The sequence below is a fragment of the Penicillium griseofulvum genome, assembly GCF_001561935.1.
Source record: "Penicillium griseofulvum strain PG3 chromosome Unknown contig_92, whole genome shotgun sequence".
NCBI lineage: Eukaryota > Fungi > Ascomycota > Eurotiomycetes > Eurotiales > Aspergillaceae > Penicillium > Penicillium griseofulvum.
Window position 1 is genome coordinate 397,657 of NW_024467453.1, and position 23,791 is coordinate 421,447.

General features: G+C 47.9%; 11 protein-coding genes across 11 annotated transcripts; 5 read left to right on the forward strand and 6 right to left on the reverse strand.

Annotated features, from left to right (window-relative positions):
* PGRI_069490 (FAD-binding, type 2) lies at window positions 1-1,437 on the forward strand (the record flags this gene model as incomplete). Its single annotated transcript, XM_040794663.1, has 1 exon — window positions 1-1,437. One exon carries the CDS (start codon window positions 1-3, stop codon window positions 1,435-1,437), a length of 1,437 nt encoding a protein of 478 aa, XP_040648994.1.
* Window positions 1,438-2,520: 1,083 nt separating this feature from the next.
* PGRI_069500 (Amino acid transporter, transmembrane) lies at window positions 2,521-4,132 on the forward strand (the record flags this gene model as incomplete). Its single annotated transcript, XM_040794664.1, has 5 exons — window positions 2,521-2,675; window positions 2,733-2,746; window positions 2,825-3,229; window positions 3,289-3,647; window positions 3,701-4,132. The coding sequence occupies 5 exons, from the start codon at window positions 2,521-2,523 to the stop codon at window positions 4,130-4,132; spliced, it is 1,365 nt and encodes a 454-aa protein (XP_040648995.1).
* A 488-nt stretch (window positions 4,133-4,620) lies between these two features.
* On the reverse strand, window positions 4,621-6,403 carry PGRI_069510 (putative isoamyl alcohol oxidase; the record flags this gene model as incomplete). The annotated part of the gene is made up of 3 exons (XM_040794665.1): window positions 4,621-5,863; window positions 5,923-6,123; window positions 6,171-6,403. The coding sequence occupies 3 exons, from the start codon at window positions 6,401-6,403 to the stop codon at window positions 4,621-4,623; spliced, it is 1,677 nt and encodes a 558-aa protein (XP_040648996.1).
* A 1,009-nt stretch (window positions 6,404-7,412) lies between these two features.
* PGRI_069520 (uncharacterized protein) lies at window positions 7,413-8,673 on the forward strand (the record flags this gene model as incomplete). The annotated part of the gene is made up of 3 exons (XM_040794666.1): window positions 7,413-7,559; window positions 7,618-8,114; window positions 8,172-8,673. The coding sequence occupies 3 exons, from the start codon at window positions 7,413-7,415 to the stop codon at window positions 8,671-8,673; spliced, it is 1,146 nt and encodes a 381-aa protein (XP_040648997.1).
* Window positions 8,674-9,727: 1,054 nt separating this feature from the next.
* On the forward strand, window positions 9,728-10,650 carry PGRI_069530 (bZIP transcription factor; the record flags this gene model as incomplete). The annotated part of the gene is made up of 2 exons (XM_040794667.1): window positions 9,728-9,869; window positions 9,920-10,650. The coding sequence occupies 2 exons, from the start codon at window positions 9,728-9,730 to the stop codon at window positions 10,648-10,650; spliced, it is 873 nt and encodes a 290-aa protein (XP_040648998.1).
* A 159-nt stretch (window positions 10,651-10,809) lies between these two features.
* PGRI_069540 (putative short chain dehydrogenase/reductase) lies at window positions 10,810-11,954 on the reverse strand (the record flags this gene model as incomplete). The annotated part of the gene is made up of 5 exons (XM_040794668.1): window positions 10,810-11,086; window positions 11,144-11,584; window positions 11,643-11,708; window positions 11,760-11,808; window positions 11,864-11,954. 5 exons carry the CDS (start codon window positions 11,952-11,954, stop codon window positions 10,810-10,812), a joined length of 924 nt encoding a protein of 307 aa, XP_040648999.1.
* Window positions 11,955-12,379: 425 nt separating this feature from the next.
* Window positions 12,380-13,426, reverse strand: PGRI_069550 (alpha/beta hydrolase; the record flags this gene model as incomplete). Its single annotated transcript, XM_040794669.1, has 1 exon — window positions 12,380-13,426. The coding sequence occupies one exon, from the start codon at window positions 13,424-13,426 to the stop codon at window positions 12,380-12,382; it is 1,047 nt and encodes a 348-aa protein (XP_040649000.1).
* A 678-nt stretch (window positions 13,427-14,104) lies between these two features.
* On the reverse strand, window positions 14,105-15,151 carry PGRI_069560 (sterol desaturase family protein; the record flags this gene model as incomplete). The annotated part of the gene is made up of 1 exon (XM_040794670.1): window positions 14,105-15,151. The coding sequence occupies one exon, from the start codon at window positions 15,149-15,151 to the stop codon at window positions 14,105-14,107; it is 1,047 nt and encodes a 348-aa protein (XP_040649001.1).
* Window positions 15,152-15,819: 668 nt separating this feature from the next.
* PGRI_069570 (biotin synthase) lies at window positions 15,820-17,040 on the reverse strand (the record flags this gene model as incomplete). The annotated part of the gene is made up of 2 exons (XM_040794671.1): window positions 15,820-16,785; window positions 16,843-17,040. The coding sequence occupies 2 exons, from the start codon at window positions 17,038-17,040 to the stop codon at window positions 15,820-15,822; spliced, it is 1,164 nt and encodes a 387-aa protein (XP_040649002.1).
* A 1,724-nt stretch (window positions 17,041-18,764) lies between these two features.
* On the forward strand, window positions 18,765-20,835 carry PGRI_069580 (putative very-long-chain acyl-CoA synthetase family protein (CefD1); the record flags this gene model as incomplete). The annotated part of the gene is made up of 4 exons (XM_040794672.1): window positions 18,765-18,777; window positions 18,826-18,954; window positions 19,008-20,349; window positions 20,418-20,835. The coding sequence occupies 4 exons, from the start codon at window positions 18,765-18,767 to the stop codon at window positions 20,833-20,835; spliced, it is 1,902 nt and encodes a 633-aa protein (XP_040649003.1).
* A 520-nt stretch (window positions 20,836-21,355) lies between these two features.
* mcsA (putative citrate synthase Cit1) lies at window positions 21,356-22,882 on the reverse strand (the record flags this gene model as incomplete). The annotated part of the gene is made up of 3 exons (XM_040794673.1): window positions 21,356-21,559; window positions 21,627-22,772; window positions 22,835-22,882. The coding sequence occupies 3 exons, from the start codon at window positions 22,880-22,882 to the stop codon at window positions 21,356-21,358; spliced, it is 1,398 nt and encodes a 465-aa protein (XP_040649004.1).
* Window positions 22,883-23,791: the final 909 nt, after the last annotated feature.

Below are 23,791 nucleotides of genomic sequence, written 5' to 3' on the forward strand. Positions count from 1 at the left end.
ATGCTTAGCCCTAAGCCGGCTTTCTTGCTGCTACTGCTGCACGCAGTGTTTGGCTCCGCCTACCGTTGGTTCAACTGGCAGTTTGAGGTCACTTGCGAGTCTGATGCCTACATTGCTCCTCACAATGAGCATGCCGCCGCCCAGTTCCTCAAGGAACAGTACCCTAAGGGTTCCCACATTAAAGTTGTCGGAAATGGTCATGGATTTGGTAACCTCACTACCTGTGTCGACAATTCTCTCACTGAGAAGCCCACCTATATCGTTTCCCTCACCAATTTGAAGAAGCTCAACATCGACAAGAAGAACCTGACCGTCACCTTTGGTGCCGGGTGGGATGTCGATGACCTTGTCCAAGAGCTGAAGGCCAACGATTTATCCTTCAGCAATCTTGGCGTTGAGCGTGTTCAGAACTTCGTTGGTGCTGCCTCCACCGGTACCCACGGTTCTGGATCCAATCTCGGTAACATTGCATCCCAGATTATTGGGTTGCGTGTGTTGGACTCACAGGGAAACCTCCGTGTCATCGACGAGAGTGCAGAAGAACTGAAGGCTTTCCGTATCAGCCTTGGTGCCCTCGGTTTAATCACGGAAATGACTATCAAGGTTCAGCCTACCCAACTCCTGAAGAAGACCACGAAGGTCTTAAATGCCACCTCCGACTACTCGGTGATGTACAAGGAGCTTGCTCAATTGTACAAGGAGCATGACCGTATGACTGTCTGGGGTCCTCACTTTGATTGGGATGCAGACTCTCAGACCTGGGCCCTCGAGCCTACCTACTTTCTTTCTTACTGGGAGCCGACCAACTATACCGGCGTTCGCAACTGTACTCTCAATTACTGCGCCAACGGCTGCGGTGACTGCAAGAAGGAGTACATATGTTACGATGAAGTCACTGACGCCGCGTCATGCTCTCCTCAAGGTGTCTGTTCTCGAGGCTTCTACGCCGAGATCGAGCACTTCCTTCCTATGGAGTATTACGCGAAAGCCGCCACCAACTACACCATTTTCCAACAGGACCAGACACCTCGCATGAAGGCCCCCTATAACAAGCAGATGGTTATTCAGCATCGTTCTCTCAAAGGTGACGATGCATATCTGTCCCCTGTCAACACCTACGGCCTTGACCCCGAGCTGAGCGGCGTTTTTGCGGTCATAGAGATTGACTGGATCCAAGAATACAACAACTTTACCACTCTCTGGCAGAACCAAGAATTGGCTCATGAATTCCTCCCTCAATTCGGTGAAACTTACAACGCCCGGTCCCACTGGAACAAGATGAGCCCTCCTAATGTTACCTACACTCTGGAGAAATTCCCGAAGCTGCCTGAATTCTTGGCCATCCAGCAACGCCAGGATCCTAAGTGCCAATTTGTGAATGAATTCCTAGTTCAGCAGCTTGGCATTGCCCGCTGCGCGAACTATGTCTCTCTATAGGATGTGATCCAAGTGGGATGAAGGACGTGTTTTTCTTTTTTGTTTCTGGGGTGAAACAGTCCATTGAAATTGGTTTGTGTTTTTTGGAGAGTTTATATACACACCACTGAAGTAACCCATACATTCTCGTACCATCAAATTTCAATCATAGTGATTTCCTCCTATTATATACTATGTACTTATTGCAATGATGCTCACTCGGCAGTTCAAGCCGCTCATGGGCATGCTCAATTCTACTCAGTGAGCAAGAAAATGGCGAGGTGTGATTATTAACACGGAAAGGGAAATCCGAGAATTAGCAGACATGGGTATATGCGGCTTTGACAAAATACGTAGCCGAAGCATAAATATTTTCCCACAGGAAATTAGCAAGGCTTGAATTTTCTTGGTGGCAAAGAGTTTCACTTCAATTGGGCCCACGGTCTCCATATAGAATTCTTTTAGCTACTAAATCCTTGATGTGCCATCTCTCAGGTACAAAATATGCAGGTACCATCTCATGTTTGCAAGTGAATTCATCTGAATAGAGCAATAATCCAGTAACTACATATCTTGGCAATTAGTAACAGCTTAATAGCATTGAGACAAAGGATCGGCTTAGCATCGGAATAAGCGGCTATGACGGTTACCCTCGGTCAGCCACGCGAGTCCCGCAATTCTTGTTAGATAATATAATTCCGACCCGAGTTCATGATTGGCTAATATTTAATAGGGCGGGTCAGGGCAGCCCCACTTGCCTGACCAGAAGTGGGTCCGCAGACGCTTATTTTATGTGGATAATCACAACTCGGCATCAAAGCTTTTTTTTATTTTTACCTGAGCCGCAATACACATTAACATAATGGGAATAGGCAATGGAAATCGCCACCGAGATAAGCTTACCCCTTATGGAACATACGGGCCCCAGAATTCTGCTCCCCAACTCTCCATACAAGGGAAGCCGGGGTTGTCTCGGTTGACGTTAAAAGCTCCACCTTGGCTTATGAGTTTTTCTTTCCACACATATCGCTCCGTTCTCTTTCTTTCTGTCCTTCCTCTATTCCCGCCTTGACTCCTCCCTTTTGGTCTATACGTGTCGGCATCATGATTCTCGACGGAGTGACACAATACCAGGAGCCGACTGACTCGGAGTCGGGATATAATGAAAAGAAAATGTTGGGGGATCAGAAGCCGGAGTATCAGGATGCCTTTGGAAATGAAGAGGGTGCCGATGTTAAGTATAAAACTATGAAGTGGTGGTAAGTTGATGCAATGAAGTCACGACCTTTAAAGAATATGGGCTAATTCTGTGACAGGCAAACGGGAATGTGTAAGTTTTAGCACACGCGATCAATCAAACCTGTTGATCACTTGGTCAATTGTTACGAACCAATTCTGACCTATCTAGTCATGATCGCCGAATCCGTCTCCCTAGGTGTCTTGTCCCTACCCAAGACCCTCGCCCAGCTAGGCCTTGCCCCAGCCCTCGTCCTCATTATCGGACTGGGAATTCTCGCTACCTATACTGGATACACGATCCACCAATTCCGCGCCCGATACCCCCACATTCAGAACTTGGCCGACGCCGGCGAGATCTTGTTCGGTACTTTTGGTCGCGAGCTATTCGGCATCGGCCAGCTGCTCTTCTCAATCTTCATTATGGGCTCTCACATCCTGACTTTCAGTGTCATGATGAACACCGTTACCGAGCACGGAACTTGCACGATGGTTTTCACCGCTGTTGGATTCGTCATCTGTTTCGTCTGCTCTCTGCCCCGTACAATGAAGAACATGACCTATATCTCATGCATGTGTATGTACAGCCGAACTCCGCCGCGGCCCTGTAGCCATTGCTAATTGTCTCCTGTATAGCCTTCGCCAGTATAGTTACTGCAGTCATCATCACTATGGTCGCAGTCGGCGTTCAGAATAAGGGAGGTGAGAACCTCAGGGCTACTATCGACACCGATCTGTTCCAGGCCTTCAGTGCCGTTACCAATATCGTCTTTGCCTACTGCGCCCACGTGGCCTTCTTCGGTCTGCTCGCTGAGATGGAGGAACCTAGGGATTTCCCCAAGGCTCTGGTCTTACTGCAGACTTTCGAGATTTGCTTCTATACCGTTGCTGCTGTGGTGATCTACTACTTTGTTGGCCAGGAGGTCACATCTCCCGCTCTTGGATCAGCGGGTCCTATTCTGAAGAAGGTCGCTTACGGAATTGCCATCCCGACCGTATGTTTTCCCCTCTCATTCTATCTTATATTCGGCTGCTGATATTCTCACAGATCATCGGTGCTGGTGTCGTCAACGGCCACATCGGTCTTAAGTACATCTACGTCCGCCTGTTCCGCGGCACTGACCGCATGCACAAGCGTGACTGGGTTGCTATTGGCTCCTGGGTTGCCATTGCCTTTACATGCTGGGTTATCGCCTGGATCATTGCTGATGCCGTTCCTGTCTTCAGTGATCTGCTGAGTCTGATTAGCTCGTTGTTTGCTAGTTGGTTCAGCTACGGCCTTGGTGGTGTGTACTGGTTGCATATCAACAAGGGCAAGTGGTTCTCTTCTCCTCAGAAGATTGCACTCACTATTGTGAACGTGTGCATTATTCTGGTTGGTGGTTGCATGTGTGGTCTTGGCCTTTACGTCTCCGGCAAGGCTATTCATGACAACGCCTCCAGCAACAGCTTCTCCTGCGCTAGTAATGCTGAGGTTTAAGCTTGTTGTTTTTATGAAATGTTTTGATGAATACTGCACACTTTCCATGGGTGTTTCTGGGCGATATTATTTGATTGGCTATATAGATTCTGCACATAGATCTGCATTGGGCATACTTTCAGCATACCATTATTTTTGATGAAGTACTAATACATCCATTATAGCCTCGAATAAAAAGACAGAGAACAGTACTATTTGCGCCAAGCATAATAGGGATATCTTTAGAAGCGAGACCCACCCTCAAGATGTGAAAGATCTGGAAGCCATAGCGTAAGTGGAGCCACATGGACCTTGGAGGTCTAGATGTCCAAAACGTTCAGATTTTTCAGTGACTTAGATTTGAAAATTGTATTGAGAAAATTGATTATGCCAAGGTACACTCATCGTCTACTCTAGAGAAAATATATATCGTTGACATCTAAATTAGGAACCGTGCTTCTGCATCCGCCATGAAATGAAATAGATCCCAGGCTTAACCTCAAATAAGCTTAGGCACGACACATCCGCCCGGACTCAGAAACAGACCAGACATCACTGCCAACAGCCTTGAGAGCATAGAAAAAGGACGAAGGGTCCCACTTTCGCTTGATAGCGAGCAGAACGGGATAGTTCTTTCCAAAGAAGGTCTGCTTCCAATTCGGCTGGCGGAAGTTGGCTTCATTCTGGTAGCAACCGCTGTTCGGCGTGACGGCCTCAAGCTGAGGCACATATTCAGTCGTCATCTTATATTGTTCCTCGATCATCTTGGACCATGGGGCCGTCTTGTTCCACACTGTACCGATTTGCATCGTCACTGCTGCGTTACGCAGGGCCGGGAATACTGCATTAGAGACGTTGACCGGGGCAGAGACGTTCATCCCGACTCCAACAGCGATCACGCCCGCCTGGTTCAAGTTGCGCAGTGCTGAGGCCATTCCGTTGGCGTTCTGCTCTAGGGTCTTGCGGGGAATCAGACGTCCGCCGTACTGGTAGTTGGCCACAGCCAAGTTACCCCAAGGAAGAGGTCCCATGTACTTGTTGTAGTGGTCATAGTACGAGTCATACTGGCTGAAACTGGCTTTGTACTTGATGTTGAGCTCAGTGAGCTTCGAGGTGAATGGTCCGAGGATGGCTTTAACGTCATCGATGGTCTGGTTGTAGGCTGTAACAGGATTGATAATGAAGACCTTCGAAGTCATCTGGTAGATAACAGTAACACCCTGGTCGACCATGGCGGGCAATAGAGAGTGGAACTGCGCAACGGCGTTGTAGAAGGTATCGGTGGTGATATTGGCCGCGGTGAGCTGAAGAGAGGCACCGGCAATGGGCGCGTCTTTGTATGCCTTGACAACAATGGACATGACGACGCCGTAGTTGCCGGCGCCACCACCGCTAAGCGCCCAGAAAAGATCGGCATTCTCGGAACGCGAGGCCTTGACTAGCTTACCAGCCGCGGTGACAACCTCAAACTCCAGGGTGTTATCAGCTCCGAGGCCGAATTCAGTGCTGAGAGCGGAGTGACCGCCGCCTTGGGTGTAGCCGCCGGCGAGACCGACCGTGGGACATTCACCAGTGACGACAACGAGGCCCTTGGCAGATGCGGCCTCAAGGATTTGGTAACCAACAACACCGGCAGCAACCTTAAACGCAGGGCCGTGGTAAGACGGACTCGACCAGTCCTTATACTCGATATCAGTCAAGTGGTGAGTCCATACGGAGAGGGCGCCGGCACCAGTTGAACGGCCAAGATAACTACATTCAGTGATATCACATCAGTATTGATATGTATGGAAACCGTTGGGGGAATTTACTCGTGACCGGTGTTGCGGATAACGAAGCGAATATTGTTATTGCGGGCGAAATTAACAGCAGCAATGACCTGGTCGCTGGAGGAGACGTTCACAGCGTAATTCACATAGTTACCGAGCAGGCAGGGTTTAGACTTGGCGGTGAACGGATCACATGTCTGGTTGGCGAAGTACGTCTGCATCACCGACGAAGAGGACTCAAGGCTGGCGGCGATTAGCGATGTCAATTTTTCCCTGGCTAGCAGACTTACTGAGGCTGAGGCATATTCCAGTTGGCCTGGAGCGCCGCACAAGCGGCAGCATCATAGTTGGGTGCATGGCAGGGAGTTCCAATCGGTACGGTCGCAACCAGACGACCACCAACTGTATTATTGAGTGAAGCCCAAGCCGATGGAGCTGGCCAACAGCTATCAGTTGGCAGACAATGACAATCCGATGCAATGGCCGGTGCGGCAAGAGCCAGGGAAGCCAATGCCCACTTCATGGTGGAGGAAATGGAAGGGATAAGGTTGTCAAAAAAAGGAGACGTGGGCGTCGATCACCTTCTTTTATTTATCCAAAGTATGGACTTCGCATTCTTCGATTGAACATCCCATATCGGAGATGTTCCCTAGTCTACAATCTAGTCCGATCAAATGTGGATATGAGGATTTCACCGGGGTTGGACCGAGACCTGGAGTTACGTTCATGCGCGATCTATAACGGCAGTTCTAGGTAGTCTACCGGAGTTTGGTCAGCATAGCATTTCCAGACAGGATAACTAGCATTTCCAAACATTTTACTCCGTAATATGATTCTTTCTTTTTTTTTGTTTCGCCATCTTCAATCCAATCTCGGACTCCCCGGATGTCCGACGGGTTAGGAAAACCCGAGATCTGATCCAGTTTTTCAGTCGAATCCAATCCGCTTTTTACTCCAGCGCCACCAATCTCCACATTAGAGAGACAGTATATCTAGTTGCCTACTTTGGCTTAAGCTTCAAACATGTTAGGATTTCAGGGTTTAGGTACTTTACAATGATAATAAGTGATCTGAACAGTTTGGAAGTATTTTACAGCTTCGGTGTAATTAACCTTGGAACAATATAGGCATAGTGCCCATAGGTCAGCCTTATATAAAAATCACTCAAAATTGGAGGCAATTGGAGAATTGGAATGCACAAAGTTATTGGAACCATGGAACCTTGCATACCAAATTAACTTAAAACAGAAATGATCGTCAAAAAGCAAAGTAAAGTTTACTCCATCCAAAGTTATTCTTCCGCCAATCCATGGCTCAACCATATACGGTTTTTAGGGCTTTCACCTGGGCATGTGCACATTGTTGGTCATTGGCTATGAATCAGCTTGGACTCCAGAAACCCATTGTTGTCCATCCGGGGTTGATCACCGAGAACATTTATTCTGACTCTCTGGAGGACTATCCCAACTCCATATATATGACGGATCGCCTCTTTGACAATGCTGTCATTTTAGCCCATTGATATTTACACAATGTCACAAGCTGATCTTGGTCCAGCCCTAGAGAGGGGGATTTGGGCCGCCGTAGTCATTGCTGCGGTGATCGTTATTTTACGCGTCTTTGCCAAAATCAAGATCAAAAGGTTTGGCGTCGATGATGGACTGATGATCCTCGCCGAGGTAGATCTTCCCAATTAGTTTGAGGGTTAATTTCATAGACTGACCCTCCTTTCTCCAGATTTTGGCAATCGTATCAACAGTATTCTTGACATTGTCAGTTAAGCATGGGTTCGGCAAGAATCTTAGCACACTATTACCAAATGACAAGAAAGCGGTCTTGAAGAACATCGCAATCCAAGTTCCTCTTGTCACCTTCAGCACCACCTTCGCCCGCTCCGCATTTATTCTCTACATCCTCCCCCTAGTCGGAACCAACAAATACTACCAGGTTGCGCTATGGACTGTTTTGGCAATACAGTTGGCCGGGAACATTACATCGGCCGTGCTACCGCTTAGCATATGTCGCGATGTGGCCGCTCTATGGGACCCAGCAGCCGCAGTTGCGACGACCTGCGGCGACTCACATGCAGTAATCAAATTCGCCTACTACTCCAACACGTTCAACTCGGCCACTGATCTGTTTCTGGCCGTCTTCCCCACTGTGGTTTTCTGGAACCTGAATTTGAAACTACGCATCAAGATCAGTTTGATCGTTCTGCTCAGCTTGGGTATCGTGTAAGTGCCTACCTCTGCGCAAAAGCGCAGCCACAATATACTAATCCAGCGATGTAGTGCAATGGTCGCATCCATTATCAAAACAACCAAACTGAAAGACGTCCCCAGCATCACCAATACTGGAGCCAGCGGTGGCATCGAACTAATTCGCTGGGGATACATCGAAAACGTCATCATTATCATTACCTCCTCGATCCCTTGCATCCGCCCCTTGATCATCTCATCCGTGCGCAAGATATCCAGCGGCAAATATTCCCGCTCCTACGAACTCAGTATGCCCTTCAGTGGTCGCAAATCTGGTGCCCCAAACGAAACGAATCAGTCACGCCGAACGCGCAAGTTCAAGTCAGATATTGAGAACAATAGCGTCGACCGCATTCTGGATCAAAATCGGAGCACGCATACTAGTACATCTATAGGAGGTGCACCGGATTCTCCTACTTTCTCTACTCCCGGTATCACGAAGCAGGTGGAGATTTCGGTTACATCAGATGATGGGCAACCTTTGAAAGAGAACATTTTGAGAGAGCACATGAGTGGTCTCTCACTAAGGAGTTAGGCCGGAGTCATTTTTAATTTGGATTGTTTTAGGAATAGACTTTGTTTGGATTAGCATACATCATCACGAATATAATCAATTTCCTTATGTGCACTATAAAAGTCGCTAAGCTGTGCGAAGTATGTAAAACTAGTCTCTAAGTGACCCCCTTTTCCCAGCCCTAGGACTCGGTTTACCGAGACATGCATATTAGCGCAAAGACAGTGGAGTCGATCGCATCAGCTATCCCGTGCATCGGGAGGGCCAGGCACATACGTACTATAGCATACGGGGCCCACATCCCATCTATACCAGCCTATAAATATATACAAAAGTGATATCTCAAGCGTAAGTGGGTCAAGCGCCTTTATTTTCAGCTTGACTATTTTCTTGCGTAGGTTCTACTGCCGCAAATATGACAAATATGATCATATAACATAGAGAGGATAGCGGGAAACTTCATATTACCGACCATTTTTCCCACAGACGTCAAAATAGCGCTTCTCGGTCTTCAAATATATCCAATACACTAACGTTGGACAACGTGGGCATATATTCTAGAAGACTTTTGACAGGTGATCAGGACAGGCTATACTCTTATTACGTACTAAGAATACTCATGGATTTCCCATTCTATAATATTCTGAGATACCCTCCAGGGTTGGCGTAGTATGGTGCACATGATCTATTGTAACATATTGACTCTCAGCGGCCTTCTGTAAGTCGCGGCTGCAAGCGCCGTAAAAATAATGTAAGTATTCCTTGAATACGTAGAATTGTTTAGGGTTAGTACAGATTTAGAAGTGCTATAAACGGAAGAGAACTTCATCCGAAATTCCGTTGCCTCATTGCTGGTGTGGCTGTGGCAACAAACCCTTTAAGGATTAACCGATCCAAGGGTTTGTCAAGCCTACCTAGTCGGTATTAGGTTAGACCATGTAAGCAGGCTGCATTAGCGTAACCTTGTTTTAACATAGGCCAATCATATTCCAGCTTGGCATAAGCGCAGGATATCTTTAAAATCCGATGTCACCCCCATGATCGCCCGGTACATCCATTCTCAATGTCATCAAATATGGCGCCGGACAATAAGCGGATTGAATTGATTCGAATGTCGCAACAGGCGGCTATACGGAATCCTGAGGATGATTGGACGGGTACTACAGATCGGGCTGAACGGAGAAAGTTACAGAATCGCCTCAACCAAAGAACATATCGTACGCTTACTCCTTCCTCCACATGATATCGTAGCCACTAACATAGTCAGGGATGCGCCAGATCATCAAAAACGCTGAGGACAAAGCGCAGCTCCACAGCAACAAAGCCGTAGCTGTACCACCGAACTCCACTTCTATTCGAATAGACACAGACGAAAAGGGATTTACATGCAGTATCGCGCCCCCTGGGTTGCACTCATTGATGCGTCAGTTCGAGTCGCTAGCATTAGAAAGCTACATTCGCAATTCTCCTAACATCGACCACCTCCTCTCCCTCTCCAAGTTAAATATCCAACGTGCGATCATCGATAATACACGCTCCATTGGCATGACAATGGAATGGATGGCGCATGACGATGCGATCTCCATTTTCAATGCCCCAATACCTGGCTTCTCGGAATCTTCAATACCCGCGAGTCTTCGACCAACAGAATGCCAACGGCGTGTCCCTCATCACCCCTGGCTTGATTTCTTTCCCTTTCACAACATGCGTGATAATCTTATAGCCGTTCAAGACTTTATCGATGATGATGACTTGTGTCATGATCTCATGGCGTTCTGGGATACGAGAAATACCGGCGCTACTTTACTAGTGTGGGGTCCTTCTTGGGAGCCGGAGAATTGGGAAGTCACGCCGGCGTTCCTATTGAAGTGGGGATTCTTGCTGAAAGGCTGTGAGGAATTAATAATGAATACTAATCGCTGGAGAGCGAAGAGGGGCGAGAAACCTCTCGATTGGAAAACAACGTTCGCTTCAATATACCGATCGCCTAGTGAGTAGGCAACTACACCATATCTCATGACTTGAGCTGGGAGATATTCTCTCTGGCTATGAAATACTGCACTTTTGAACATTCATTTAAGTTGCTAGTTTTCACGTTATAGAAGACATTGGACCAAGATAGTTTTGGACTTTCACCCTGGTTCATTTCTCACTTGTTCACACAAACAAGCCCAGAGAGACAGGTGCTGATTTCATTTGATCTTCTTGCATCTCCTGGATCAGTTCATTCTGCGGGTAGTCCTCCAAATCAAGATCAAGGTATCCATTAGGAGCCCACTTCCTTCCTGAAACGAACAGCGAGTGACCGTTGATATTGGTGTCGCTAAGAATCCTGAGTAGGCATTGGCCTGCATCTTCCGCCTTTGCAAACTCGACTCCAACATTGGATACATGGTTGAAAGCATCTTCGGATAAAATGTTTGTTTTGACGTACCTGGTGATACTTTGTCAGAAATAGAAGTATGCGACAATGAATGAGATTGGTGCTTACCATGGAGAGATAACGTTCACCCTACTACCGTAGAAATGAGCGGTCCTTCTTAATGAGTGCATAATTCCGCGCATAGCCCACTTGCTCGCACTGTACTGAGGAGCTCGTGGACAGTCTAGGAAGGCCGCACCCGACCCGATCAAAACCAAGGAAGAATCCTCCTGCTTTTGCGATGCTTCTGTGCCATTCTGTCGAATGAAATAATGTGCGGCCAACTTCGCGGTATAGAGCACGCCCCTGATATTAACATCGATGATGCTCAAATTTGGCTCCGCTGGCTCTTGGTCGTCACCAGCGTACGAAAAGATTTCGTCCTCGCGATGAATACCCGCGTTAGCTACGACGTAGGAAATCCTCCCCGTAGGAGAAGAAAGAGCAGCTTGACGAAAGAGATCGACCTGATCACTCCACTTGGTGACATCGCAGCGAATGAATTTCGTCCTTTGGACAGGATACATGAGCGTGAAGCACAGACATGTAAATTGAGTGATGTACATACCCAGGCAGTTCTTGTTCCAATTTGCTTCCCCTTTGGACGTCAGGGTCACCGATACATACTTTGACTCTATTCATGTTGTTAGGTAACGCGCTCCGTTTCTCTGACATTGTTTCATACCCTGCGGCGACCAGAGTCCGAACGTAGGCTTCTCCCAAGCCGTTTGCACCTGGTCTATGATCAGTGGACAGTCCATATTCAGTTCAAAATTCAATATAACGCACCGCCAGTGACGATTGCCGTTTTACCCTTTAGGTTCTCGACGTTGATTGGCTTGTTGCAATCGATAGGCCCCGTGTGAGTGTATTCTGGCATTGTCTCGATGATATATAGATTGATAAATGTTGAAGTTTGTAAATTTGAGAATGGGGACACAAAGAAGTCTTTATAACCACAAACATTTACATACTGTCTATTGCGTCATCGGTGATTGGTACATACGAAGTACGGTGTTAATGTGAGTTGCTTACATCTAAGGTCCACCTCGGGCCCAGTTATGCATGCTAATTTACCAATTCACCTCCGCATCCTTGTCACACTACTATCAAAAAGTGGAATTAGATCTGCATAAACACCTAACTATGTACAGAGTAATCCATTCTTAATTGGAAGTGTAAGCATAATATCCAGATTCTGTGGCCTAAGTACATTGCAGAAGAAAATCATGATCCGTATATACAACAAGGATTGCGAACCAGGAGTATTTCAGATCATTTATCTCGCCTTACCACGCACCTTCCCTAAACCAGGTTCGTTTGGAAGAAATGAGTGAGTTTAGCGAATGGAATCAGATTGACGCGATCATAAAGATCAACATGGCCAGCACCAGGAACCCAAACCAACTCCTTCGGCTCGCCCGCACGCGCAAAGGCATCTTCACTGAACTCGCGCGAGTGTGCCTGGTCACCAGAAATGAAAAGCATCGGACGCGGCGAGATCGTTTCGATATCATTGAACGGGTAGAAATTCATGAACTTGGTGTTTGTCGAGAGTGTAGGGTGTGTTGTAAGATCCGAAGTGGTACCCTTAGGCGTAAACTCACCACGGGAGGTACGGTAGTAGTCATAGAACTCACGGTCCACGGCAGTGGAATTTACTGTGAGTCTATTCGGAGTGCCTCCCGTGTACTCGGTTCTACCACCATCGGCCTCGATCCAACGCTGCTCGGCAGCCGCAGCGATGACTTCCTTGCGCTCAAGGAGGCCTTGCGACTTCTCTAGTCCGTTTCTGTTGACAGCGCCCATGTCATACATTGACGATGTTGCAATAGCCTTGATGCGAGGGTCGATCTTGGCTGCGCTGATCATAAAGGAGCCACTGCCACAGATACCGAGACCACCGATTCGGTCACGATTCACGCTTGTGTGGTTCTGTATGCCAAGGTAGTCAACTGCTGCGCTAAATGCCTCTGCGTACAGTTCGGCCGACACAGCATTACGCGGTCTACCCTGGCTGCCACCCCAGAACGGTAGGTCAAGTGACACCGTAACAAAGCCCTGTTCGGCCAGTTTTGTGGCGTAGAGATTAGCGCTCTGCTCCTTGACTGCGCCCATTGGATGGCCGACAACAATGGCCGGGGCGGAGGCACTGGGGTTGAGATTGTTGGGGGTGAAGAGGTTTCCCGCGATCGTCGTGTGGTATTGGCTTGGGAAGGTGATCTTGTGAACGGTCACATTGTCGCTGCGGTAAAAATTGTCCGCTCCGTATGACATGTTCTGTGCCGTAGCTGACATGGTATGAAGAATTGCCATGCCAAATGCGGCCACGCTGCCTCCCACGATCTTCATGTTGCTACTGTCTGCTGCTAATGTCTGTGCAAGAAAGAGAATGAAATTGCTAGGATATGGAGTACTACCAGGTAGGATTTGTCTACGCCTTTATAGTTTATAGATGGGAATGGAACTGATACAAACGTTAAGACAAAGCCAAGTCGTCGTCATGCCAAGATATGTTATTGGTGATGCCTGAACTGATTCCAGTTGAGAATTTGAGATAGGAATAGAAACTTGAAACGATTAAGCTTGCCAAGATACGTGCAATGTCCGAGGTTATCCCCGGTGCTGACAGCGGGTATGCCAAGCTTGGAAGATCCATACCAACCTTGGAAGTGCTCAGCCATTGTGTCGTCAAGAGTTGACTAGACCTACAAAGACCTCAGTGGAAACGAGTCGTACCTAATGATGTATGAGTATATTGGTAAGCTCCTTACACGATTCTCCACAACAATAAGCTAGTTACTACTCTAATAGACGAAAAAGACATTCATACAACTCTAATAGTGACGGCCATTCCACAAAGGCAAATGATATAAACATGGTCATGCTAAATTAAACAATTTAACGAGAATGTTCAAAGCATCCATCACAGTATATCCTATACTAGGGATGTTAAGCAGAGAGGGGATTTCTTCAAAAATCACCAAGCATCATTGTGTCCCAATCCACACGCAACAACCACCTCAACCCCTAGAACAAAGGCATCTCGGCCGTATTTTCATAATCCACATTCCCCTCCAAAGATTCAATGCGCTCTGTGCAAGTCCCAAAAATCCGATCCCACAGCCTCGTCTGCTTACCATAGTTATGACTCTTCCGCCACCCCTTCCGATGATGCAAGTCATGGTCTTCGATAACAATCTCCGCACTAAACATCTGCAGCAACCAGCTCATTGTCGACGGCACAGTTAAATGCATCCGCAGTCCGCTATGGCCAAACACTTCTGCAAACGCAACGTATTCATGGCAAATCCACCATTCATAGAATCCCATCGGCAAACCCATCAGTTTCAAACTAAAGTACGTCATGATTGGTACACCGACCATATCGAAGAATTCCTGCTCGTGGTCTGCGTACGCGGCGAGGAGCGGATTCGGGTGTTTAGTTAGGTGGTGGGTTCGGTGGTATTTCCATAGATAGCTGACGTCGTGCATCAGTCGATGGTACCAGTAGAACCAGAAGTCGAGGACGATGCCGTATAGTCCGATTTCGAGAGGAAGCCAGGCCCAGGACATCTGCGATGGTTTTTGGGTTTTGTTGTAGGAGAGGATGATGGAGAGGATCAATCGGGATCCGGTAGTTTTGTATAGGGAGGCTACTACTTTGCCGACACCGACGTCGGGAACGCCGTCACGTTCGTGCTTGTCGCCGTCTAGAAAGCCATATTTGTGGCCGAGACGGCGGAGGATGTGCACTTGGTAGATCACTGTTGCGTTGAAGGCGAAGAAGTAGAAGTTGAAGGCGGTGATTGGGCCTATGGTATGGCCAGTGAATGCCATGTAGGTCTCGTGGAGCAGGAGGGGGAGGGCGGAGTAGAAGACAACCCAGCGGTGGAGATACCACTGGGGCATGTATGGCACTTTCTCATCTTTGCTGTGCACTGGTATCTCCTTGTTTATGTCGATGGGGTGGGCGTTGAGCACATCTAGCATGTAATGGTTGATGTTCCATTCGCTACGAGGGGCTGTGCGCCATGTTGATTGCATAGAATCTTTGTTTAGCGGTTTAGAATCCATGATGTGTGAGTTGGATTCTGTGGACATCTATGGCGGCGATTCTGTTTATATCATTCCCCGGACATCGGTGGAGACTATATGGACCAGTTTACCCCAACAGAACCAAGACGTCGAATGAAAATATGGTAGACTACGCTAATATGGCGATGATCGTCTGCATGTGAATTCTCCGCAAAATTTGGGAAGCTAAACCTGGCGTGGACATTAAAATGGGGTTTATGGGGTCTGATCATTAAACCAAAAGGGGAACCATTGCGATCCGATGTGTGAAGAATGATCTCCACCCAGTAGTAGGCGAGAAAGACGTTTGCCAAGATATTCACACTGTGCGTTCGGCTCCTCGGTATAGCCTTAGGAGAGTAGATCGGATTCGATTAGGTTAGTGTTTCTCTTATGTACATCAAATGATTATGAATTCAACAATTGTCGCAATTAAATGCACAGTGGCTTCCAACTGTGTAAAAAGTGCAACGGTTTAGGGTTTGGCTTTTCCACCTCATCGGGTGGCTGTTGAACTGATACATTCTCATATAACTAAGGCTTGGACACCTAGACATATTTCTATAAAGGGGTAACCTTCATTGGACGGTATTGTTGAGAATTGTACTTTGCATTTCAATTCAAACTATTCACGTACTCTTATAGAGGCAACATATCTAAATATAAATCTAAATGCTCGCTGCGATCGGCGCAGAAGTAGCCTCGGGATTCACAGAAGGCGGGGTAGGAGCAGTGGAATCAGCCCTAGGGGCAGGCTTCTCGAAGCTCTTCATGGGGTAGTATCCCCAGCGATCGAACATGGCACGGTCCTCATCCCACCCATTGCAGTCAGTGGTAAGCATCTTCTCACCGGTGAAGATAGCGTTGGCACCTGCTTGGAAACAGGCAACCTGCTGCTCTTCTGTGAGTGCGATGCGACCGGCAGCCAGGCGGACGATGGTACTGGGCATGACGATACGGGCGGTGGCGACGGTGCGCAGCAGGCGATCGAAGGGGATCATCTTGCGGTCGCCCAGAGGAGTACCAGGAATGGGGACAAGGGCATTGACGGGGAAGGATTCAGGGTGGGCAGGCAGACTAGAAACCGTGTGCAGGAGACCAATACGGTCGGCGTCGCTCTCGCCCAGACCGAGGATACCACCGGAGCAGACGTTGATGCCGGCATCACGCACGTGCGAGAGCGTCTTCAGGCGCTCGTCGTAAGAGCGGGTAGTGATGATGGTAGGATAGAATTCACGTGAGGTATCAAGGTTGTGGTTGTATGCAGTTAGGCCGGCTTCCTTAAGTTCCTTGGCTTGGTGTTCGTCGATCATGCCTAGGGTCACACAGACCTCCATGTTCATCTCGCGGATCCCGGTGATCATTTGCTTCACATTCTTAAGACTCGTTTTACGGCCACGCATGTCGCGCCACGCTGCGCCCATGCAGAACCGAGTGCTACCATTGGCCTTGGCATTGCGGGCCTTAATGAGGACCTCGTCGACGGGGCTCATTTTAGTAGCCTTTAGACCAGTGTTGTGCTTGGACGACTGGGCACAGTATGAACAATCTTCACTGCATCCACCGGTCTTGATGTTCATTAGGGTGCACATCTGAATAGCTGCAGGATCATGAAAGCGACGGTGGACAGCAGCCTGTAGGTAAATCAGTTTACATGAAGGTCTGAATCAAGTATGATGAATTTTACTTACTGCCGCGTAGGTGAGTTGGCTCAATGGGGTTTCATAGATCTGTTTGACTTCATCTCGGGTCCATGTGGTCCGGGGAGCGGTAGCACCCGTAGCGTCGGTTAGAGTGAGAGGGATGCTGGTCAACGACGCAGCACTGGAACCCTGGACAGTGCCGTAGGACCGCACCAACGTTCGTGATAACCGAATGGGAAGCGACATGGTGATATTGGTGAAGAAGAGGAAAGTGTATGACTCCCGAGGTCAAGAGGGGCAAAGATGATTCACCGGAACAATGTGGAGAAAGACAAATGCAATCGACTCATTGGACTTTGAAGTTGCAGGGGTTTGAAGTTAAAATGTGTTTATTGATTCACGTCATAATATCCCGAGTCCACCGGTGAAGAGTTGAATCTTCCCCAACATGTGATATACCCAACTCTTCCATTCTTTATTATTAGTTACTCCATATTGTCTAGATCCCTTTGTTTCCTTGTTTTTTATTTATTTTCTTATAAAGTTTATATTCTTACAACTGTGTCATATCCACATTCTCCCCAACCAATGATATCTCATATATTAGCATGAGTAATTTGATAGCTCAACATATTTAGGTACCCGTCTATCCCTACGATAAGCGCTTCCAACCTTATACTTTTTTACACCAATATAAGTTGTATATGCACAACCCTATCCTTTTCCAAATTCCCTGGAAAAATTGAGACCGAATTGAGACTCATCATTCCACATTGTAGGATCAAGAAGAAGTATGACAATGTGATGGGTGTACAGCCAGTGGACATATGTATTTGCACTCCTAGCTGCAAACCCCAAAGATTACATAATGTTCTGCAGAACCTGGGAATAACTCCATGTATTACGATTATCTCTGCTTATATGGCGTATAAAAAGAAGCAATAGTTTTAGAAATCTAAAAAAAATGATAATGTCATTTTTTACAATGTCATTTTTTACCTGAAAGCAGTTTGCTTACAGCTTGCATACTATTCGACAAATGTTCTGTACCCTTCACAGCCGAGCTTACTTCGTGCCAGGAAGGCGGTAAGAAGGTAGTCTGTTTGAACGGAAACGGACCTACGATTTTCCGGATGTTTTCGGGGGTCGAGAATAGTGGCCGTACCGGCTTGCTGGCTGTGTTGGCTCTGCATAGCAATGGAGCTCGGGCTCATTTGATCCAATTCACTACACTCGATATGCGCTTATCTTCGAGTGGCTCTATATCGACCGGATCGATAATATTAAGATAATCTTCTTGACGGTCAAGTTCTTGATGTTTTCAACGCGGCTTCTCCTTGTTTTATATTAGTAACGGGATCCGATTTCAGGATATATTCTAAGGCTAGAAGCATAGCTATGTCTACGCTGTAGGCGATGTTCCTAAGGCGCTTAACCGGGGAGCCGCAGTAGGTAGCCGATGAGGATGTGTTTCATTTTGATGTTCTCGTTTGCTTCGTGCGACCTTCCAACCGTCCACGGGTAGTTCCAAGGAAGCAAATGACACAAGCTACGTTTGTGCACCTCCAGGGCTGCGCATCCATGGATATCTGGTCTAATTCTCAGGCATATGAATTGAGCTTGCCAAAGTCAAGGCATTAACAGATCAACATTGAACTTCTACGTTGGGTTGACCTGGTGGATTCTTTTATGTTGGGATCGAGTCCCACCTCAACATCTCTCAGCAATTTTAGGAATATTCAAGGGAATGAATAAGCGATTTATGCATACATAATGTATGTGACCGAGGCCATTAATTTTCCCCGCATTGCTTTCGACGATTAGTGATGTACTTTATTGGCTCTCAGAGTCTAAATGGCCCAAAAATGCGGAGATATGTGCCGAGGTCAACGGCAATCAAGATCCCCTCATTTCTATACTTATAATGTTCCAAGGTTAGATTACTCTGTATACCCAAAACATCGCTAAGAATGATGGATATAGGTGCGTAAAATGTTGACCTGGGAAATTGATCTTACTGACAAAGGATAGGGACCGCTGCCGCTGCCCTCTTCGGAGGAGCTACAGTCGCAGGATATTTGAATGCCAAGTTCCACATCCAGAAAGATGTATCAACGTTAGTCACGATGAAGCATGCAGAAAGACAGTATGCCAATGCCAGTATGGTTAAACTATTCCTGCAATTGCAAAGCCATATACTGACCAGCCTATAGTTAGCCAAAACAAGGGAAACCCATGGTTCGTCCTACTGCAAACCGCGAAGCAATATCCCGACATGATTTGTCTCTGGACTCGCGAGAGATCATATACCTATCGACAAGTCCAAGACCAAGCTTGCCAATATGCCCATTTCTTTCTATCGCACGGCGTGAAGAAAGGTGACCTCGTGGCTCTATACCTCCAGAACAGCAACGAGTACATCGTCGCCTGGATCGCCCTCTGGAGCATTGGATGTGCACCCGCAGCAATCAATTACAACCTCACCGGTGCCGCACTGTTGCATTGCCTGAAGATCAGCGGCGCAACTATTCTCCTCGTCGACGAGGATCCCAGCTGTCGTGCCCGCGTCGAAGAAAGCCAACAAGCTATCACAAGCAATCTGGGAATGAAGCCGATGACCCTGGATACCTCCCTAAAGGCGCACATCAACACTTTCCCAACATCGTTCCCACCCAAGGAACTGAGCAAACATGTCACCGGCGACTTCCCAGCAATTCTCCTATACACCTCTGGCACGACGGGCATGCCCAAAGGCTGTGCATTTACAATGTCCAGGCTCTACACGACTCTCTTCGCCCGCCGGGCCATGATGAATGACAAGGTCGGCCCAGGCGGTGATCGCTGGTACAGCTGTATGCCCTTGTACCACGGCACGGCGGCTATTGCCATGATTTCGTGTCTGGTAATGGGTGTGAGCATCGCCATCGGACCCAAGTTTAGCGTTAGTAGATTCTGGCCAGATGTCCGGGACTCCGAGTCGACTATTTTTGTGTATGTCGGAGAGACTGCTCGATATTTGCTCGCGCCGCCTCCATCGCCACAGGATCGGGACCACAAGGTCCGCTGTATGTATGGCAACGGTTTACGGCCGGATATCTGGGAGCGATTCCGGGAGCGGTTTGGAGTCGCTGAAGTTGGAGAATTCTTTAATAGCACAGAGGGTGTCTTCGGTCTGTTTAACTACAACCGTGGTCCTTTCACGGCTGGAAGTGTCGGTCACCACGGTTTAATTATGCGTGGATTATTGCATAATGTCTTTGTTCCTGTTGCTATTGACCCGGAGACGGGCGATATCTTGCGAGATCCCAAGACTGGATTCGCGGTTCGCTCGCCTTATGACCAGGGTGGTGAAATTATCGTCAACGTCCCCGGCGAAGAGGCTTTCCAGGGGTACTGGCGCAATGATGATGCGACCAATAAGAAATTCTTGCGCGATGTCTTCAAAAAGGGAGATCTCTATTATCGATCTGGAGATGCATTGCGGCGACAGAGCGATGGCCGTTGGTACTTCCTAGACCGACTTGGTGATACTTTCCGCTGGAAGAGCGAGAACGTGTAAGTTTCATAGCACTCCGCGTCTGGAAATCCTGACAGCACAACTAATAACAGTGTCAATGTAACAGAGCAACCGCCGAGGTTTCAGAGGTTCTAGGTCAATTCCCTGGCATCACCGAAGCGAACGTCTACGGCGTCCGTCTTCCCAACCACGAGGGACGCGCCGGGTGCGCAGCAATCCAAATTAGCCAGGACACCCGTCAGACATTTGACTACACAGCACTTGCGAGATTCGTACGATCCAAGTTGCCCAAATATGCTGTTCCGCTATTCCTTCGCATCGTCGAGAATTCCACTCACATTCACAACCATAAGCAGAACAAAGTGCCACTTCGTGATGAGGGTGTCGATACTACCTTGATTGGCACTAAAGCCCCCGAGGGCAAAAATGACCAATTCTTGTGGATTGCACCTGGTGATGAGAGCTATTCACCATATGGACAGGAAGAATGGGAGAAATTATCGACTGGGAGTGTTCGGTTGTGAGTATATAATTCTGACGATTAAATATTTCCCAGGCGTTATAGCCACAAGTTCTATTTTATGGCCATACATCGGAATTATGCGTACATCAGCATTCTATTCATCATGGCCTTCCTATTTCTTATGTCGTAAAGGTATTTGGTTTGGCATTTTACATGTGATACGATGAAGATCTAGATGTCTTACCTGTACCTCAGTTTGAAATTTGAACATGATCTAGAAGTGAAAGTGATCTCAAAGCAATCTGGAAGTTCGAATGTTCGAATGTCGATCCGTACAGAGGGTTACGCAAAGACGACCGGGTCATAATTGAAATAATCGATCATACTTTCATAAAAGCAAGTAGTCTATGAATGTAATTCTGTCTAATCAAATGAGATAAACAGAGAGCAAAACTGAAAGCAGGTTTGTCCTTTCAGAGCTGAACAAAAATAAAAAGGCATGTAAACTCGCTTCATATCAAATTCATTTGAACCGTCGAGGCCAAGGAGTTTTTAGTCGCACCAGGCAACAATATTGGCGTCTATTTCTTGAGAAGGCCCAAGAGGTTGATGCTCTTGGGGCGCTCAATGGGCATGCCAAGAACGCGATCCCAAATCAACTGGGACAGAGGGCCAAGAGCACGGCTGACACCGAAGGCGACGGTGTAGTAAAGAGGCTGCTGGAAGCCAAAGTGATGGAAGAGGACACCGCTGGCGGCATCGACGTTGGGGTATGGGTTCTTAGTCTGTACAAAAGTAACAAGTCGTTAGTTTAGAAAGTGACTTATGATGTTAGGTTGCTATTGAACTTACCTTTCCGTGCTCGGTAAGCACGCCAGGAGCAATCTCTGAGTTCTTCTTGACCAGTTGGAACACCGGGTTGGCCAGAACGTCAGGACGGGTGGCGGCAAAGTCCATCAGAGCCTCAAAACGAGGGTCGGGCTTGCGCAGAACACCGTGGCCATATCCAGGAACCACACGACCGGACTTGAGGGTATCCCAGAGATAGGTGCGAACATCCTCATCGGTAAACTTGGTTCCAATCTTCTCCTGCATGGCATTCACCCAGCGGAGGACCTCCTGGGCGGCTAGGCCGTGGAGTGGACCCGCCAGGCCCAGGAGACCGGCGCTGTAGCTCAGGAAGGGATCGCTCAGGGCGCTTCCGACAAGGTGGGTTGTGTGAGCTGATACGTTACCGCCCTCATGATCACCGTGCAGGGCTAGGTAAAGACGGAGGAGGTCGTGGAAGTCGGCATGCTCTGAACCACCCTTGCCCAGCAGCTCCGCGAAATTGTGCGACCAATCCTGAGCACCATCGAGCTTCTGGTTGCCAACGGTATCAATTTCATTAGGACGGAAGACGAGTGCCGCCACGCGAGGAATCTTGGCAAGGAGGGAGATGCTGTCGTCAAAAGTTGGCTCCCAGTAGTCGGCCTTGTTGATGCCCTTCTCGTAGGCCTTGGCAAATTTGGATTCGGTGTTGAGGGCTGCCACAGCAATTGACAACTGGGTCATAGGGTGCATTGTAGCGGGGAAAGACTTGACCAGGTCTAGGATGTAGGAGGGAAGTTCGGACTTCTCGGCCAACTCGCGCGAAAAGGCACGAACTTGTCCCGTTGAGGGCACCTGGCCCGTCAGCAAGAGCCAGAACATGGCCTCGGGTAGCATTTCTGTGCCAGTTGTTCCCTTGGGCAGCTCCTTCTGGCAGTCTTTAATTGTTTTGCCGTGGAAGCGGATTCCCTCATCCGCATCCAGGACGGAGCCTTCCCAGAGCATGGCCTTGAGGCCACGCATGCCCCCAATAACATTGGCAACCTTCACGTCGCCAATTACATCATCACCCTGGGCCTTAACCTTCTTGAGGAGTTCCCGCTTAGCCGGGATGACCTCCTTCAAGGTGGCCTTCAGGTCAGGCTCGGCGGTCGCATAGTGACGCGCCGAAAGGACAGGCCGTGCTGCCTAGAAATGGTTAGAGATCCTGAAAAGCCTAATAATATCACAAAATTAACATTAACACTCACCTGGGCAAGCTTAGAGACATGGCGGGTTGATCTCCAGCTGAGGGCCATTTTGTGTTATGTGCTGATGGAGTCCGGGGGTGGATTTGCGGGGGCGGAGTTGAATTGCGGGGACCAAAGGGGAAGAAAGGGGATGAAAGGGGAATCAATCTGAACAAACAGCAATTGATTGAATGTTGTGACCGTGATGATAGATATAGCAAAAAAAAGGAAAGAAAATAGTGAGAATGATCGACTTTGGTCTAATGCAGGTCGGTTGGACGCGGGGCACAGAGTTATCTACCGAGGCCCGGGGCCATGCGCGGTCATATCGGCTCAGGAGACAGGGATGAAATCGGTAAACGTCGGTCAATTATGGATCATCATTAAACTACAAAGTACATATATGTACTACTGGTTATGGCAATTCCCTATACAATATCTACTAACATACTTGGTGAAGGCTGGATCAAGGCTGGAGTATGGACTTCTCGGATTGATGGAGATAAAGGGGGGAAGCTTCCTTCATCCTCGGGGGTTGCAGTGAGAAGGAACATCCTTTTACCCGTCAAAAAGTGTCCGTCTCCCTGTGATTCTCGTGACGTAGACTGTAATACCGTGTTACGGCCTCAGGCAGAAAGTACAAATGCCCATTCCTGCCTGAGGCATAAATTCAGACAGTCAGGCATCAAGGCATCAAGGCACTAAATGTCAATCCAATCAGACAAATCCGGTTAGTCGCTTTTTTTGTCCCATGGCGCCGCGGGGGCCGCTGATTGGATGAGTAAGCAAAAAAAAAAATTTCGGTCCCAGTGGGTCAGCAATCGGTGATGGCGAAGATTGTTTTTACTCTTCTTTTTAGACCACTCTCCCCTCTTTGTGTTTCTTTTTTGTCGTGTTTCAGGGTCTTCTGGGTTTCTAAGAATCGTGTGTATATACTCGACGATTCAACCCGATCCTAACTTATTCTGTTTATCTGCG